General features: G+C 42.9%; 1 protein-coding gene across 1 annotated transcript in view; it reads right to left on the bottom strand.

The window, feature by feature from the left end:
• The window catches only part of BRICD5 (BRICHOS domain containing 5), a 102516-nt gene that overhangs the window by 30735 nt on the left and 51420 nt on the right, over positions 1-20361 (bottom strand). Inside the window, exon 4 of the mRNA XM_086940478.1 lies at positions 19908-20015. Within this exon, the coding sequence (XP_086796604.1) occupies positions 19908-20015 (108 nt within the window). The remainder of the gene's footprint in view (positions 1-19907; positions 20016-20361) is intronic.

Below are 20361 nucleotides of genomic sequence, written 5' to 3'. Positions count from 1 at the left end.
AAGTAGGACTGTTAGCGCTCTAGTTGTTCTTTAGAACACTCTGGGACATTCTGTCATTGGGCTATACTTGGGCTACATCTGGGTGATATTTGGGCTACATTTGGGCTCTTTTTTCTCTGGTGGCCATTTTGGGAGACTGCATGTCAGAATTTTTTAATAAAATAGAAGAGGATTTGAAAAGTCACTCAAAATGTGCCCTAATTTTTCTTTCTGCAGCACTAATAATACCTTCTATTGCATAATATACCCCCTCATTTTGTTCCTTTTTAAATTAAATGTTTTAAGAGTTACCACTTTATTCCCATCACGATGGCTCCAGGTGTGCTATACCTTTGTAATAAGTAGGACTGTTAGCGCTCTAGTTGTTCTTTAGAACATTCTGGGACATTCTGTCATTGGGCTATACTTGGGCTACATCTGGGTGATATTTGGGCTACATTTGGGCTCTTTTGTCTCTGGTGGCCATTTTGGGAGACTGCATGTCAGAATATTTTAATGAAATAGAAAAGGATTTGAGAAGTCACTCAAAATGTGCCCTAATGTTTCATTCTGCAGCACTAATCATACTTTCTATGGCAAAATATACCCCCTCATGTTGTTTCTTTTTAAATTAAATGTTTTAAGAGTTACCACTTTATTCCAATCAAGATGGCTTCAGGTGTGCCATACCTTTGTAATAAGTAGGACTGTTAGCGCTCTAGTTGTTCTTTAGAACACTCTGGGACATTCTGTCATTGGGCTATACTTGGGCTACATCTGGGTGATATTTGGGCTACATTTGGGCTCTTTTGTCTCTGGTGGCCATTTTGGGAGACTGCATGTCAGAATGTTTTAATGAAATAGAAAAGGATTTGAGAAGTCACTCAAAATGTGCCCTAATTTTTCATTCTGCAGCACTAATCCTACTTTCTATGGCAAAATATACCCCCTCATGTTGTTTCTTTTTAAATTAAATGTTTTAAGAGTTACCACTTTATTCCAATCAAGATGGCTTCAGGTGTGCCATACCTTTGTAATAAGTAGGACTGTTAGCGCTCTAGTTGTTCTTTAGAACACTCTAGGAGGCTGCAGTAGAACACTAAGGAATCAACTGACAGTCTCTGTCCTTGTTGGATGTACATGTTTTACTGAGAATGTCAGACTTCATTTTCACATGACTGAGAAAGATAATGTGAATTTACAGAAAATATGCTTTCAGTTTAGCTTATAGATCCCCTTCCAAACCACTGTGGGAAAATCATGAGATATTAGTTTTCTTTCAAACAATATTCATGATATCACAGCAGAAGGTTTTTTCACATGGTAAAATCACCTTAGAACCCACCACAATTCCTAAAACGAGTATGGTACCATCAACAAATGATTTATAATGTAACTAAAGTCCTAAAACCCTCTATTAACTACAATGCTTTTTAATGAGGTGCTATCATGTATATTGGTCCCAAGATGGCTGCCAACACTTCTTGGATGAAGTGCTGACAGCCAATCAGATCAGATGTGTGGTTAGGCTCCGCCCAGATATATATCTTTTTTTTAACCTAAATTACTCAAAATCCACTGGAGCACATATATTGAGACCTAGCAAAGGCACATCGGGCTAACAGTCCCTACAATTTTGCCAAGTTTCGTGCAAATCCATTCAGCCGTTCGAGCAAAAAGTGAGGCCAACCGCCCTATGGAAATTAACATGGGAAAAACGCGTTTTGGGACCCCCCTTTTTTCTCGCCCCCCCCCTTGATGAAACCCCCCCAAATTGTCAGGGGCTGCTCAGAAACAAAATGTTCCATTTTCCTGAAAATTCCAGCCAATTCCGTCCACAAACGCCAAAGTTATTAGACATAGAATTTTCAAAAATCCCATAGAGAAAAAATCCTAACTATATATACCTACTGGCGACCGCCAGTAGGTAATATATGCAGTTCACCGACAGTGAGAAAATATTCACCAGTTGGCTCATTTTTCTCATCAAAGGTGACTGGTGAGGTTCTGCATGCACAAAGGTATGCAGTTGTGCCATGTATGGTGTATGCATGCATGCAGGGTATTGATACGCAAACCTGTGTATTAAAACATCAATACATTCAGTTTCTGATCCAACCCCAAGGTGTCTGGAATAACCACTGGTTGACAATGGGAAAAAGTGGTTTGCAAAAAATAAAGGAAGGCCGCATTAAAGTTACTTTATCCTTTTTCATTTTTATTAAATAATATAACACTCATTATAATACAAAAAGAAAAAGACAGGCAACTGTATTGGATGCACGCATTAGCTGTATACCACAACCAAGAAACCTAAAATTCCGTTTGCTAAAAAATAAAATACATTTAAAGTTAAAGTCCTCTTTTATTAAAAATATGGCAAGAATTGTAATGCGCTGGTGTTGTGGTTTAGTTGATGTATAAATGCATATTGTGGTTTGCATTTACTATAAATAAAATAAAAATATGGAATGCTCCTACAGAGATTCCAAGGCTGGGAGTGCCTGTCAGGGAACATTCCATCTAGCAGCAGTTTGAGATGTTCCTTTGAGGGCTTGTAAACAGTGGTTCTTTTAATAGAACAAATACACTTTATTTTCATTTACCTGCGTGCCTGGGGTGATCTTCCGTACAACAGTTGACTACTCTGTAGCTGATTCCATGAAGAGGAAATAGTGGGTAGTAATGGAGATCATAATCTTGTACCTTCCTTAGGCCATGCAAGGAACTGCACAGCCCTGCAGTTGGTGGTGGTTCCTTTATCCCTTTCAGGGCATGCAACCAACATTAGAGCTGATTCACAAAAGCATTTATGAGTACTGGAGTACTACAGAAGTTACGAAGTTACTCTTTTTGCATACTCTAACATACCTTTATCAATGATGCCCAAAACATCCAAATCCCTATTAATAAAAGTGCAAATAGAGCAGTCTTTACTTTTTCCAGTAACTGTACATGAACATTCCCGGGAAATTCACATTTAATTCCCATTTTTGATGTCTTGATACTAATTCCCAAAAACTTGTAAGAGTATGTTAAAGACTACTACAGGAATTCTACTTTACATACTGCAAAATGCCTTGCCTCAATATTTTTTGAATTCTAATATTTGGAGGTGGGACTTAATTTCACACGATTCAAACTTAGATCCACTGTGGTTTGGAACAAGATTCAACGAGTGGTTCATCACCTGGACACCATGCATGTACCAGATAAATATCTTGGAGGAAAAATGCAGCTGCCACCTGGTCACCGCACTGTCAGCTTGTGACTTTGACTACAGCCTCCCAGAGTCCAACAGGATTCTTTTACCCTTGGACAATGATGCAGGCGGCCTGCAGACAAAGACGTTTTGTTCTCCAGTGACACAAGCCCAGTGTATTGATGTGTAACCGGCTCAGTAAAGAATGTAAAAGGGCTGGGCGGCGAGGACGGACACAGATCCCTAATCAGTCCCACAGAGGATCCTGTATCTTCACGGGTGCCAAGTATCTCCCTGAACACCCACCTCTTGGTCTCTGTGAAAGGCATAACAGCTGGGACACCCTCGCCTCAGAGGCACCCATGAAGAATATTGTGAATTGTTTGAATTTTCTGAGTTAATAAATATTATACACTAATACACAGATATTAGTTATCAATATAATAAAACAAAATGAACTTTGAAAAAGGAAGATGTACTCTGTTATCTTGCCTTCCTCCTATATGTTGGCTATTGTGGTATCACACATCCACCGTTATCTTCTCCATTTGGATTTTCCCTTAGCATACATTGTACATTGGAATTTGTACCTACGTCTCATTCAAGCCAGTCCCCCGGGGCCATATATATATTTTACAGGGGAGGGGGGGGCCCTCCCTGACCCTCCTTCGGCCCTGGGGACCCCATCCCCCACAGCCATATATATTTTAATAGGGGGCGTAGACCCCCTCCCAGACCCTCCTTAGACACAGGGGGCCTTCCAGTGTTTTTGTTTTTAAGGGGAGGGAGAGCATGTGCCCCCCCCTCCCCGAGCTGGTTATGCATTGGGAACCCTATCCCAAAGGGCCACTGTTAAAGTTAAAGGGGAGAAGTGCCACACTACCTGAGCCTTGTTAGGCTCTAGGGATCCTATCCACCAGGGCCCCTAGTTAAAATTAAAGTAAGGGGGCATCCCCTAGGCAATTTCGGCCCCAGAGAAAATAAAACTCTTTTTTTTCTCAGCCCTCGCTTGACGGATCACCCAGAAACTTTTCATGCGTAAACTAGGGAAAAAAGAGCACTGTTATGGAAATTTCCTGGATATTCGTCAAACAGCGCCAAAGTTATTAGCAACACAAAAAATGCATTTTCAATGGAAACACAATCCTAACTATAACTACCCAGTGTCAACTGCCACTGGGTAATATATATTTTTGCAGCGTGAATCTTTTCTAGATTCACATGCTGTGCATTATACCACCATCTGGTGGTTGGGTCTGGAACTCTCATTTTTGTGGTCCTATTTTTGTCTTTTTTTTTTTCTCTTGTTGGTAGGCGCCGACGGACCCCCTTTTGGTGTCCTTTTCCATCATCATATTATTTTTTTGCGCCGTTAAGTCTGAATGCTTGGGTGCAGAATCTCCAACACGAAAGAGTTGAGGAAAGTTCGGGAGAAGTTTGCCCAAAGTTCACGAATTAGGAGAACACCGGCTAAGAGGTACTGGAGGAGAATTCGAGAGAGAAGGAAAATAATTTCCTCAATCGATTTCGAGAGGGCTTCTTGTGCGGCCTAATGGAGAAGCCTCCGTTCCAGTTCTGCCCAAATTGATACCACAAATTCTCGCAGAACGACAAACACCCGGTCTGCAACCTCTGTCTGCCTGTAGACGATCATAGCGAAGACTGCAACGCCTGCTCCGTGTTCTCGTTGAAGACACTGAGGGTGAGAGAGACAGAGGCGAGCCCATCATAACATGCAGGGAAAGCGGACAACTCCCTCCCTAAGAGACCTGGGTCTCTTGAACGACAAGGTGGAGAACATCACCATAGCTGAAACTTTGGATGCTGACTTGATGATCATCGATGTCAAAAGCAATAATACGAAGAGTCACAAGAGTCATCGACCTCAAAGAAAATGTCAGAGTCTAAAAACATCTGACTCAAAGGGTGCCTCCTGGTCGAAACACTTGCCGACTGCAGGCACACCCGAAACAAGGAGCCCCTCAGATCCCTCAAAAGGGACACCACAGGAGTAAGATCTCCAGAAAAAACCTAGTCGTCGAGGGAAAGACGTTTCAACGTTGAAAAGAGAGGTCAGAGAAGAGCATCGAAGCTCGACGACCGAGACGTCTTCGAAGGACTCTTCCACGTCAAAGAGAAAGACAACAGTGAACCTCGACACCGAAGAACGGGCTGTAGAAATCAAGAAAAAGAAGAGGCGTCTAGAAGCCAAAATGTACACCCTTCTGCAAAAGAAGTAATTTGACGAAAGCCTAAAGGGTTTTCAATTTCCACTGAATACTTTAACACTGAAGGAACAGGGTGAAAAAGAAGTCAAGAAAATTGAGCCTCCTCTCAACTCCAGAGGAACAGGAACTCTTCTATGAAGAGGAATAGCTGACAGGATTGTACCAAGACTTTGAGGAATCAGAGTTCACAGAATTTGAGTGGCAAGACCTGGAGACAGATTCCCTGGAGGAGGGGGTAGGCAGCTATCCATCGAGGCCATCACCTCCGGATGGTATTGGCATCTATAATTAGGTGATTTAGAAGGCGGCAGACACATATCGGGTGCAACTGCAGGAAGAAAGGCAACAGTCCTGTTTCCTGCTGGAAACACTTCTGCCCTCTGAAACCAGGAACCAATTCCTACCAATGCTCCCTAGTGTTCTAGACCAGGGAAGCCTGTAAAGTACCCACCACTTGTAGAGCCGTGACTCCAGGGTACGATGCCAGCTGATCCAACAATCACCTAGACTGCACAGAAGAGGGCCAACATCTCATCTATATCTGGCCTCCCTCCAGACAAAGTGAGCAAGACGATGGACCTCATGGGTCAAAAGTTTGAGTGCAGTGCGGCAAACCATTGGAACATCGCAAATTCAAATGCCTTGATAAATTGTCATACCTACCAGCACTCGGAGGAGATGGCTGAATTAATGCCTGAACAATACAGGAAGAGAGCAGCTCACCAGGCGGACAAAGGCAAAAACATCCCCAACACATGCCTCGAGTCAGCATTAGACGCAGCAGACACATCCAGCAGCCAAATAATGATGGGCATCACCCTGCACTGCCACTCATGTCTGAGAATTTCGGGGTTCAAGCCTGAAGTACAGGCAAACGTACTAAATACCCCTTTCAATTGAGAACTATTGGGAGCTCGATATATTGGTAGCTTGGTGGATGACCCATTGAATCAGCTCAAGAAAGATAATGAAACCACAAAGTCGATGGGGGCATTGCAGTTTTGAGGAGGCATGTGAAAGGTAACAGTATCATTGCGCAGCCCATGGGGAGAAGCAGCTTCCAGTCAGGAACATCCCACCAACCATTCCAGGGAAGAAATCCTCCACAACCCAGCAGAGTTTGCAATACCAGCAGTAAGGACGACAGTCATTTCGCGGAAGGACACAGGGCAGAGGACAGCCACATAGGGGAGGCTCAACCCCCACCAACAAGTGATTTCACAACTGTCCACAACCTTTCACAAACATCAGTAAGAGGCAACCAAAAGGATCTCAAACTCCTACACTCAACACCAGTGGAAGGCTCAATAAAAACTTCCTTTAGGAGTGGAGGAAGATGACATCAAACAAATGCATCCTAAACATAATACAATGTGGAGCTTGAATAGAATTAGTCAAGAGACCTCCGGCAAGAGGACCAAAGAAGAAGGTCAATTTGAAAGAAGTACCATCTCGCCTGCTCAAGGAGGTAGAGGAATTACTGGAGAAAAAAGCAGTTCAGACAGTGCCAAAGGTAAATTACTCGACATACTTCTTAATTCCAAGTATATACTGATCGCCACGACCAATTCTAGACCTCCGATTTAGAAACAAGTTTATAAAGACTCAAAAGATTCAAAAAGACAGCATTGCAGGAGGTCATACCACATTTGCAGAAAGGGAATTACATGGCAACTATAGACTTAAAAGATGCATACTTGGCCATTCTTATAAATCCAAAGCACCAAAAATACCTCAAGTTTGTGGTAAACCAGATTCCCTACCAGTTCACAGTGCTGGCATTCTGGATAAAACCTGTGCCATGAGTGCTTACAAAATGCCTTGCTGAAGTAGCAGCACACTTGAGAAGACCGGGCGTACATGTCTATCCTTACCTGGACGACTGGCTAGTAAAAGCAAACTCACATGAAAAGTGCAGGGAACATATTCAACAAATAATGAGAACTTTATTCGCTTTGAGATTTTCAATAAACATAGAGAAGTCATCACCGACACAAGTGCAAGAAAAGATGTTTCTTGGAACAAGGGTAAACTCAATCCAAGGGGGGTGTACCCCAGCAACAAGAGAATACAGTAATTACTGCTTAAATCTACCCTATACCAGAAGCTCTGACAGTGAGGACAGTGGGAAAACTCTTAGGGAAGATTGCATCCTGCATACCTCTGATACCATATGCGAGACTGCACTTGAGGATAATCCAGGAATGGCTCTAAAACCAATAGTCATAACTAACAGGGAGTTGGGAAGATCTATTGGTTGTCACACAGAATGTACAAGAGGAGATGTGGTGGTAGAACAGATCACATAGAACACAAGGGAAGACTTTTGCACAACCAACTCCAACAGTGACCATTACAACAGATGCCTCCCATATGTGATGGGTAACTCATATGGGCTCACTTTTGGTACGAGGAGTTTGGAAAGAGTAAGATGTAGTACAACATATTATTATCCTGGAACTAAAAACTGTGCCTTAAAAACCTTTCAGATAGTTGTTAGGAAAATCCATATGGATTCAAGACAACACAACAGCAATGTTTTACATCACTAAACCAGGAGGAACACAATCCCTTGTACTATCAAAATTAGCCCAGGAACTGTGGAAATGTGCCATTCAGAAGAAGATGGAACTAACAACAGTTCAACTCCCAGGAAATGGCAATATAAAAGCAGACAGGCTCAAGTGCTCAACAAGATCTTTGGAAGGTGGGGAATCCCAATGATCTATTTGCAACATAGAGGACCACCAAAGCTTTGACTCGAGACAGCCATACCACCAATCCCTGGGGAATGCAGTTTATAAACTAGTCGGGACATTTGTTAATGTCCCCCCCCCCCCCCCCCCCACCCGGTACCACTGATAGAGTGGTCCGCAAATGCATACAGAGCAGAATGACACTCATACTAATTGCCCCACGGTGGGCAAGGGGCAAATCTGGTTCTCAGAACTTATTGAAATGGCACATGGAAACATAAAAATATTACCCTGCTTTGGGAGCGGAGTTGGCCTAACGGCTAGGGCGGTCGACCTCGAATCTGGGGAACTGGGTTCGAGTTTAGGCAATGACGCAGAACATCCTGTGGTTCTGGGCAAATCACTTAATCTCCTTGTGCATAACAAAAATGAGTGTGTCCTCATGTAATGCAACTGATGCTATGTAAAGCACTCTGATACACGAGTCGGGTCAAGTTCGCGATATATAAAACTCTGTAGTTAAAAAAGAAGGAAAAAACAATCACCATTACAACAATACCTACTCACAATGGAAAATCTGGAGTCTTTGAGCATGGCAGCCTGGCTCCTCAAGAACTAGAATTTGGACATATGAAGCTGGCAGAAAACACAATGCTGTTCTAAGAAAAGCAAGAGAGCCAACTACAAGAAAATGTTATATAGCAAAATAGAAAAGATACTCCATATGGTGTCTTAAAAATAGGTTATTAAGAAAGAATTCAAAAGACTCAACAGTGATAAAATATCTAACACACCTCATAGACTGTAAGTGGACATATGCCTCGTTAAAGGTACACTTGGCAGTGATAGTGGCCTACACATGGCGTCACATGGGAAGCAGTTTCTTCACAGTCCCAGTAATTAAAAGATTCATAGAAGAGACAAAGAGAATCGCACCACCTCCTACCTTTAGTCCCCTACCACTTTCACCCTCTCCCACTCATTCTACGAGTGGTCCATTAGATATCACTCCTCAAGGGTTCCCACATTAATTTCCAGGTGGGCATAGGACAGAAGATGATACTTTTGATCCACCCCATATATTATAGTTATAGGTCGATATTGATCTCGACCTATACCCTGCTAGACCATCTCTTCCTGATGACACCACCTTTTATGAGGAGCTTATTGGCACAGCTGCAACTTACCATCAGGTACCACTACATAAGGAGCCTATAGAAGCAGATTTCCATTTTGAAACCCTTTTCACTACACATAGGGCAATACAATATCTCCTTTTGCTCAAGGGTATGCGGCATACAGAAAATGTTCATAAAACTCCTATGCAAGCCCGTATTATCAATCCCAGGTTTGAGAAAAAATACAAGGCCTCACCATCTGACTTTATTTGTATCAGGGGATTTATTCCACCGGACTCTCCTGTTGTCTCCAACGCCCGTAAAAGTCCTAATTCCCAGCTGCCAGTGATGCTCCACCTCCTGATAAGGATATTGAGCTTATTGATGCCTCTGTGAAAAGAGTAGCTGCCCAGTCTGCCAACAACTGGCGTATTGCTAACACCGTGGGATTATTGCCCAGATATGATCTTGCCCACTGCTCCTCCTACACCTCCCACAGAAGCATAGAAAGAGAGGATAAGAGCTTGTAGCTGAAGGTAAGCTAATGTCTAATACCTCCATTAGACCCTTGACTCTGCAGACACTGCTGCAAAGGGATTTAATACTAGCGTTTTGTTGCTTCCCCATGCTTGGCTACGCATATCTGGCTTTGAGCCCAAGGTTCAACAAAACCTATTAACTGTCCCTTCTGATAAGGAACACTGTTTTGGCCCACAATTTGACCAGGCTCTTGAGAAGATGAAAAAGGACACAGAGGTTGCAAAGTCCATGGGTGCATTACGAACACCAACACCCCGTGGCTCCTTTTGTCGCTCCTCCTATAGGGCGTGCTTAAAACCAACATCTTCCGATGCCTCTTCCTTATACCACAGAGGCCAGAGTCACCAGTCTTCTCCCAGAGGCTATTATAGGGGCACAGACAGGAGCAACGACTCAAGAGATAGAGGCAAAGGTGCATCTCCACGTGGTGCTGCACCCACTGCAAAACAGTGACTCTCTTCTCCTTCCCCTGATCATTCCACACCTTTCGGGGGCAAAGTGCAACAGTTTCTCCCCACTTAGCTATCCATAACATCAGATCAGTGGGTGTTGGACATTATCCAACATGGGTATTGTGTGAAGCTCATCACCACACTGCCAAACATTTCACCTCGCACTCGCAGGTTCTCTCTGGAAGACCTAACATTACTCAATCAGGAACTGGAGATATAGAACCTGTCTCTCTACAAAATCAGGGGTATACTTCCTGTACTTACTTCCTAATCCCCAAAAAGGATGGATCTTTGCTGCCAATATTAGGACTACAGTCCTTAAATCATTACATCCTCTCGGAGCATTTCTATATGGTCACTGCTCAAGACGTGATATCACTTCCACAGCAAGGCGACCTTCTCTCCACTCTAGACCTAAAGGGTGCCTATTTTCACATCCCAATACATCCAGCACATCACAAATACCTGAGATTTGTGATAGCAGGCAAACATTATCAATTCAAAGTCCTCCCATTCGGGGTGATTACTGCATCTCGAGTATTCACCAAATGTCTATCAGTGGTATTAGCACATTACGCAGACAAAACATTTGTGTCTTCTCATATCTTGATGACTATCGTATCAAAGCCACTACTCTTCTACTGTGTCAACACAGTCATGGTACCATGAACCTGCTTGATCAGTTACGTTTCACCATTAATTTCCAAAAGTCTCATCTTCAGCCTTTACAGCTAAAACCGTATCTAGGGCCTATCCTGAACACACAACTGATATTAGCATATCCCAGTGCATACAGAATTTAAAATTTCCAAACACTAATACAACAGTTCCAGCCCAATCAGAACGGTCATGCACCTATTAAGAATGATGGCATCATGCATCGCCATAGGCCCTCATGCACATTTACACATGCGTCCGCTGCAGGAATGTCTTGCACAACAATGGTCTCAGTCACAGGGTCAGTTAGTGGATCTAGGGCCAGATGTAGGTAAATAACATTTACTGATTTGAAAATACCGAATTTTACCGATTCTGTATTTTCGAATCGGTAAATGCTATGTAGCAAATCATTCGGTAAAAATTACCGAATCGTTCAGATGCGGTATTTACCGAATCGGTATTTACCGATTCAGTAATTACCATTTATTCCTATGGGCCTGGAGGCCCATAGGATTGAATGTCAATTACCGAATCGGTAAATATTGATTCGGTAAAAGGGGGCAAACATTGAAGGGTGGCAGGGTGTCACTTTGACACCCTGTTGCACCCCTCAATTGTGTATGGGTGCACATGTTGCAGACATACATGCTCTAGGGGCATGTATGTCTGCAATATGGCACTGAAGCAATTTGCCTAAAATTGCTTTTTGGGGTGTTTTCGTTATTTACCACCAACTTGTAGTTGTTCGTAAATAACGAATCCTAACATGGGATAAGCACTCATTTAAGTGCTCCCTTCATTAGGAATTCGGTAATTTACAGAATCGGTATTTAAGAAATTGGTAATTTACCGATTCCTTAAATTGCTGATTCAGTAAATTACCGAATCGTTAATTTTGGCCCCTACATCAGAAAAGCCTATTACCGGTCGGTAACGCCCAAAATTCGTTAATTTCGGCCGTTACCAACCGGTAATAGACTTCCTACATCTGGCCCTGAGTGTTGACAGACAGCCGCATTCATTGCTCTCTGCAATGGTGGAACAAAAACAACCAGTTAAAAGGGCGGCCTTTGCTGGTTCGTATGCTCAGGCAAACATCCCTCACACTCATACTGGTTCCTCCCACATGGACCAGATGGCCCTAGTTCACAATACTATTCGAACTCTCAGTAGTCCCATACGAGAAGCTCCACTTCAACCCGGAGCTTTCTTATTCAGCACCAGGGAGGATTCAGGCACCCAAATCCCAGGAAACTCAACCTTGTGATTTGGCTCCTAAGGTCATAGAATTTGGTTATCTCAGTCTCCCACCGGAATGTATGACTAGTCTAAAAGAAGCTCGTAAACCTACCATTAGAGCATGCTATGCAGCCAAATGTAAAAGATCTGTCTGTTATTGTCACACTAGCCGTATCAATCATTTGCTACCCAGTCGGGTTTTCGTCCCCATCTAAGCACAGAGACTGCGCTCCTTGAGGTCTCAGAAACCATCAAAGGGGTTCTGGACTCTGGGGGCAAAGCCATGCTGGTGATGTTGGACTTGTCGGCGGCATTCGACACCGTACCCCATGATGGCCTTCTCGCAAGACTCTTTGAGATAGGTCTGCGGGGGACGGTGTTCGACTGGTTTTCCTCTTTTCTAGCCGGCCGCCGGCAAACGGTCTGCGCGTCGCCAGATTCCGCCGTGATGCCGCCTCTGGGAGTCGGGGTCCCTCAGGGCTCTATTTTGAGCCCGACCCTTTTTAACATCTTCATGACCCCATTGGCGGCGTTGGCGGAGTCGTATGGCGCCCGGATCGTATCCTACGCTGACGACACCCAGCTCCTCTTCTCATGTAAGAGAGGAGGAGACTTTGATGAGGAGAGTATCCGGGATTGCCTTGGGGCTGTTTTCCAATGGTTCCAACTGAACAGCCTCAAGTGCAATTCCGATAAGTCCGAGGTACTCTTCTTTGGGTGTGACATAGAGCCAGACTGGCAGGCCTGGTGGCCGATTAATATGTTTCCTCCGTCCTGTTCTTCCCATGTCGCCAAGAATTTGGGGGTCAAGATGGATAAGGGGTTAACACTGAAATCCCAGATCCTTGGGGTGGCGGGCACCTGCTTCGGCATCCTTAGGATGTTGCGGAGGTTCCTTCCCCTGTTGTCTGAGGAGCACAGGAAAGTGACAGTGCAGGCTCTGATTGGGTCCAGGTTGGATTATTCCAACATTCTTTACCTGGGCCTACCAGAGTACTTGCTGCAGCGGCTCCAAGTGGTGCAGAACGCTGCCGCGAGAGCAATCTTTGGATTAAATAGACGGGCCAGTGCATCGGGCCTTTTGAAAACCTTGCACTGGCTTCCTATCCGGAAACGGATCGCTTTTAAGGCTCTAACTCTGGCCTTTAAAGCTCTCCACGCTGTGGGAGCAAAATACCTTCAAAAGAGGCTGGTTTTTAATCAACCGACCAGGTCTTTGAGGTCGGAATCTCTGTTTTTGGCGGTTGTCCCGCGTGTAAAGAGAGCGCGCCTGGGTGGCCGCTCTTTTGGATTGCTGGCGCCACAGTTGTGGAACTCTCTGCCGCTTGCTCTGCGGGGAGCTACCAGCCTCCTTGCTTTTAGAAAAGGTCTTAAAACCTGGTTGTTTACTCAGTAGCCTGTTTTCCCTGTATGTACTTGTTTTGCATTCTGTCCTTTTTTTTATCGGTGTTATGTTATTGTGTTGCAGCCTTCCTTCTCCAATAAAGCGCCGGGACACTCTTTTTGAGTAGCCGTGCGCTATACAAAAGAATAAATAACATAACATAACATTTAATGCTACAGCACAAAACAGTGTATATTACCTTCTACATTTGCAATTCTCTGGCCTTGGGTTCACTTCCATGCAATTACATCTCGCCGCAGTGGCCGCCTATCTACAAAATAGGCAACAATCATCTTTGTTTAAAGTAACAGTCATCAAAGTTTTATGGAAGGCCTTAAGAGGGTAATTCCTCCTCTAGTTCCACCGACACCTACCTGGAATCTTAATATCGATCTCACAAGATTTATGGGTCCACCACTTGATAAACTACATAATTGTGTCCTCTAACTCCTATATTGAAAGGTCGCTTTTTTAATTTCCATCACTTCACTTATATGTGTTGTTGAGCTCTAATCGCTAACCCTAGAAAAACCCTTCTTCGAACTACACAGGGGTAGGGTAGTTCTCCGTACCAACCCAAAATACCTTCCCAGGGCCGTTTCTGCCATTGAGCAAGACTAGGCAGCCGCCTAGGGCGGCAAAAGGAGGAGGGAGGCAAAAAACATGCTTGTGTGAACGTTTGTTAAATAAATAAACCCCTTTTACTTGTGCTCTACTCTTTAGAATAAAGTTTCACCTTGAAACAGAGTTCAGAGAGAGAAAAGATAAGTGGTCTCTCTCCTTAAAATGTAATGGTAATACTCTTTTCATCAAAGCTATATTTAAATATTTGAGAGAGAAAAGAAGTTAAACGCTTGCTGATTTTCTGAAAATAAGACAAAAGCACACAAACATTGTATAGGAAAACTAAACTTAAACAAATGATAATTTGGTCTCTGTCGCCTCAGCTACGAGGCTCTCCCTGACGGGAGTTGGCGCTTGAACGATGTGCAGTGAGTGGGCTTGTGGCCGCAGCCTCGCCTTCTGTGTGTTGACTGCAGTCTTTTAATGATAAATTAAGATAACTGAGTGGACGTCGTGGCGTCGAGCGTCCATTTGTGTAACCTCGCTGCTCCCGGAATGCTGCTGGGTGTTACAGAGCCAAACCAGCAGCGCTAATCCAAAGTGTTGGTAATCCCACTGCGGGCTCTGTAATCAATTGGTGTTTCCTGAACGCAATATTTTGGGATGGTAAATTGGGGGTAGTGCCTTCGTTTAACAGCGTTATTAATCAAGTAGCTTTCGGGTGAGCACCAATATTTGCAGTGAATGGATACACTCAGGTTGTACCACAGAAAAAGTTAAATTAAAAACAAAATAGTTATAGGAAACGTAATGCGGTGTTGCATAACCCTGTAACATACTTCAAAAACCCTGCAAGTGCGGATGAATATTGAACACAAATACATTTGGATAAAATTAGAAAAGCATAGATATTCATGGAGACAGTCAGAAATATAGAAATAAGTCCACAAAACTGGGAACCTTATACAGTATCTGGTCTCCAACTAAAACCAAACAGATCCCATGAATCACGCATTTAATCTTTGACCATAGTACACCACAGATTCAAGGGCGATTTTGCAGGCCCACATAACGAGATTTAAATGTATTGTTTATGCAGAGTGAATTACCAAACAATTTAAGATTGATCATTTGTAGGAATGGGAAAATAGCAACTAGTATCGACACATAGCATTAAACTTTCCATACAATTTGCAATTCGTTGTTGCAATACGTGTCTTGAATGTGTCTCCTGTTGTGAAGAAGTGTTTCTTTTCTTGGATTCTAGTCCTGCAAATGAAAACCCCACCAATAGTGCTCATAGGATTTTGGAGGCCAAGCACCACATCGAAAAACTAAAACGCATGTCTGGTAATGAGGGGGGCACGGTGTGCTGCATACTAATGCTGGCATGCACTTCTCCGTGCCTCTCGCGCAGCACACTCGTGTCAAGGATTCACAGCGATATCTCTGCAGATGCAGACATCTGACGCTTCCGGCTCTTAAGGGAAAGAAAAGTGTATTTCAAAATACTTGACACATGAGTGACTGCACTGCTTGGAAATAATGATGATGCAAAGCAACGGACTACACTGATGGGCAACCAGTCGCCAAGTAGACATACAGCCGACAAGGGATGCAACCAATCAGAGTGGCAAGATGGCCAGAAGTAGCTGCAGTTCTTTGCTGCCTGCATTCTTAGTTCAATGTGAACGGAGAGGGTAAAGCATTCCGGGATTATGGGTCTGTGTATCTGCCTGTGTTGGGTGTGATTGGAGGTGGTAGAGGCTAGAAGCCCTACTGTTCTCTCAATTCAAGCCCATGATAGCATAACTGAGTTAATACCCTCAGAACAGGGCAATAACACTTGCATAGCCGCAACAATTGATACAGATGACATACTTTAATATGGAATTGACAGTCCAGACTAGATAAAGAGGCACCAAAGCAGGCCTCTATTTCCTAACACCTGGATGACAGGGGGAGAGAGTGGTGGTAGTAAAAGGGAGGGGGCGGCATTTTTCAATTCTCGCCTAGGGCGGCAAAACACCGAGAAACGGCCCTGTACCTTCCAAAGGTGGTATCCCCTTTCTACCTTAACCAATCAGTTGAGTTACCTGTACTCTTTCCTCAACAAGATTCAGTTACTGAAAGGGCTCTTTATACAATAGATGTTAAAAGAGCTCTAATGTATTACATTGACAGAACTTAAGACTTTCATAAAGTTGAACAACTGTTTGTTGCTTTTTCATCCTTCATAACGGAAAGCTTAAATCCAAATCAGGCATTGCCCGATGGATAATAAAACGCAGTCAAACATGTTGCATCAAAGCCAAAAGGACTTTTCCAACTCCTCCTACAGTACACTCTATTTGCAAAATACGGGCTTCCATGGCTTTCCTAGGCAATATCCCACTAGCTGATGTATACAGAGCAGCTACATGGTCTACACCACACACTTTCACTAAACAATATTGTGTGAATGTCCTAGCACTGTAACAAGCTAATGTAGGTCAGGCAGTGCTAAGCACACTCATTCAAACAACTGCAACACTCACAGGTTAGCCACCGCTTTTGGAGGGAACTGCTTTACAGTCTATGCAAAGCATATTTATCTACAGCCACACATGCCTCGAACGGATTGTTACTTACCCTGTAAGCATCTGTTCTTGCCATGTAGAGCTGTAGATTCACTTGCGCTGACCCGCCTCCCTGGACACCTGCAGCCAATGCAGTTACTTTTTACCTTTGCATAGCATTGGACATCTCTTTACTGACACTTTTTATACTCCATTCAAGTGAAAACAATCTAACGTTGGAGTCAATTCCCAAGCGCTCTATACCAAGAGGAGGAGTCACTTTACCTTATGACTTTAAAGACTTCTTCGCGGAAAAACAACTTGCACATATACGGACCCAATACTAGATGGCAGGATTATGCAAAGCATGTGAATTGACAGCATTACTTGCCAAGAACAGATGCTTACAGGGTAAGTAACATAACCCTTTTATTCACTCATTAAAAAGTATGTGTAGTTGATTCATTTTTTATTTTCAAATTAAACAAAAAAAATGTAGGCAGGGTGTGTACGTTTATTTTTAAATGATTTAAAAGATAATATTTATAGATTACATTCATATATTTAAACTATTTTATAATTTACTTCAAATTTAATTTGAAAAGGTCATGTGCTGAAATGTTTTATTTCAGTAGTTCAGGTTAATGTTACCTTTTGTAAATTCTTTTACATTTATATTTTCATAAATATATAGGTAAACAAATATTTTAAATATATAAAGATTATAAAGTTTTCTGATACTTTCCGTTATGGAAAACTCCACCCAATGACAGAGATCCTCACTAACAGGTGAAAAGATTCTGGTTGTAATATTACACTCATACATTCTTTTGTAAGACACTTCCCACCCCTTTGTCTCGGTAGGTGGATATGTAATTGTACACCTTGGCTTAGATCTCCACTTGCAAATGGTGAATAGCAAAAAACTCGAGAGTTACACCTTGGTGTAGGAATAGTAATATATGATGATAATATTAAATTAATTACAAAGTGCCTGGTTACTTTTAACCAAAATTTCCCTGCGCTAAGAATTCCTAGACTTACACATAAGTAGATCGTCATATGTTTACCTTTGTGAATCCTACCCATAGTGTTTCCAAATAATCAGATTTTTCTGTTATGGTTTAATTCTCAAGGATTTGGTTAGGGATAGAAAACAAATTACATTGTCTTGAAAACTAATTTCTAATTAATTTGTTACTACCTTAAGTGTGAACCACCAGCCCCTATCACCCTTTGGGTGAGAAGTGTGTAATGTTACTAACCTATGTGCTTAAAATACAGTATTGGGGACGTGTCCACCTGGAACTGTGCAATGATCGGAGTAGGCATGTTCACAGTCAGACTTTGCTCCCTGATGAGTAACAGGTCCTGGAATCAGCCGACTAAAGGTGGAGAGGTTCTGCGCTGCTGGAGGAGCATAATGTAAGTTGATTGTCACCCGTGCAGCTCTTGAGAGCATCCAAGATGGCGTCGCTCAGGGGAGATGAGTTCTGCACATGATACATGATGAGGGGGCACCGGATCAGGAGGATTACCAAGTCCCCCTGCAAAGAGCCTTGAGAGTCAAGGTGGCTCCTACAAAGAGAGTGAGAATGCAGTAGGCTAGATCTGCCTGCTTTATCCCCTTCATAAAAGGCCTTTGAGGAAGACGCATGGGAAGGAAGGTCACAGCAGAACCCGCGAGTGAACTCCCCACCAACAAGATAGAGAACCGCCCGCTGTATGACTAGCCAGACTGAGCGCGTATGACTTCTAGGTGATGGCAATTTGAGGACTCTGTGTCGTTTGCAAGCTTGGCTCATAAGTAGAGTAAGAAAACGGCCTGTTGCAATTCCTCATATAGAAGAAAAAGGGAAAACCAAGAGAGGGAAATCTAACTTTTTTGGTCCATGGACTGCATAAATAACAGTTGAGGAATGTAATTTCCAGGGGCTGACTGGAGCAGTGTTGAGTGGTGGATCTTGGGTGTAGTATGTGCATGAGAAAGGTGACATCTTGTATGCTGTCGTGCTCGTGCCCATGCGTATTGTTACCTAGTGTTTACCTTTGAAATGTGTGAGGTATTCAAATGCGCAAGTGTGACACCCATCTGGCGCACTCGTGCAATGATTGTAAAATGTTTTGCAGTGTAACTGTAAAGATGTCTTTGTATGCGAGTGTTGACATTTAATGTGGGGATCATGCAGGAGCCATCTGGAAGATATATAGACCCCTGCTGGGATCTAATGATTATTCGGGACTTGGATATTGACTTGTAACCTTGCACTGCTGGATGTTAATAAACCGCTGTACCTGTTTTACTCTATCATCTGGCGTCTTCTCTGTGTGGGACCTCTAGTGCTCCGATGGGACCTACTTCTTACAGATCTCATGGTGCAACCTCCCAGATTTACTTTGTTTACTTCAGTATCCCAGATGCTTGAGGCATTTTGAGAACATCAGAGCATGAAAATAAAACAATAATATCAATAGAGGAGAGCACTTCATATCCCGGCTAATATTCTCTTAAGATTTAATTAATTGTAGACTAGTGGTACTGGCTGAAATTCACAGAGGAGGTCCACTCATACGTCCTTGTACAGTGGTATTTAAGTCCTGTCTTATTTTAATGATGATACTAGCAAGATGTGCTTAAGAATGTCTTTACCCCTTTTACAATTCCACAGCCTCCAACCCCTGTTAAGTGGTCTTGTATGTTGTCAGTCATTGGCCCGTGTACATGCTTGATGTCCATTAAAATGCACCACCTGTAACTGAATGCTGTCTTGAGACACAATTCGAAAAGGTTGTCTCTTTCTCCATCCTGGTAAATGAACTTTCACCTGCCTCCTCTAAATCTTCACAATGCATAATCAAAACTTCCCACCCATGGCAAAGATTGCTGAATAGATTGGAATATGTGCTAGTGGAAATGTGAAAAAACTGTGAGTAAGAGGTGGGAGTTTTTGAGAGAGGACAAGTAAGGGGTGAGGATCAAGCCACTGATGGAGTAGTTTAACAGAATATAGTCCTATACGTACCTTTTATATACGTATTTTCAATGTATGTAGATATGGAGTTACAACTAACAAATCTATTCTTACCTATGTATTCCCCTATAACAAATGTTGTGGTAGTCGATATTCTGGCTATGATATTTTTGTAGGACATTATTTTTCTGTACCACATTCTGACATACAGCCATTTATATATGCCCAGTTTAAAGGGCTATCGTGGCCAAAGTTTGCCACCACAGTTTGTAGCATTTTGTGAAAGTGGATATCTAGATATCTGGCAGCACTTACCCCGGGCCCTGAGATGTTTGCACTCATTTGAATGTTTTCCAGGTCACGCGCCTCAATCTTGCGCAGGAAGCAGGCTTTCTCTTCTCCTGGCTTGTAGCACACAAGACCCTGCAAGAGAGAAATAGAGCTGCAATTTATGCAAAGACCATACATAATACTATTCCAAAATACAGGTCTCGCTTCCTCCCCCCTCGACAAAATGCAAACCTAAAGCTTCTATAGGCGATTTGAATCTCTCTTAAGCAAGAATTCTGGGCATACAAATCACACAGGGAACTTGCCACTGTGTAGTTAACTCATTATTGAGTTTTCAAAAAAAGGTTTTATTGGGTTGTCAATTAGGATTAGGACTCATAACCTAATATATAGTACAGTGCAAGCATTGAAAAGGTCCAAAAGGGAAATAGATTTTGAAGTGAAAGGAAAGAGGCAAGAGGCTCACAGGTAATGGGCA

This window comes from Lissotriton vulgaris, chromosome 10, assembly GCF_964263255.1.
Source record: "Lissotriton vulgaris chromosome 10, aLisVul1.2, whole genome shotgun sequence".
NCBI classification, from domain to species: Eukaryota; Metazoa; Chordata; class Amphibia; order Caudata; family Salamandridae; genus Lissotriton; species Lissotriton vulgaris.
This window is presented reverse-complemented; position numbering and strand designations above follow the sequence as displayed.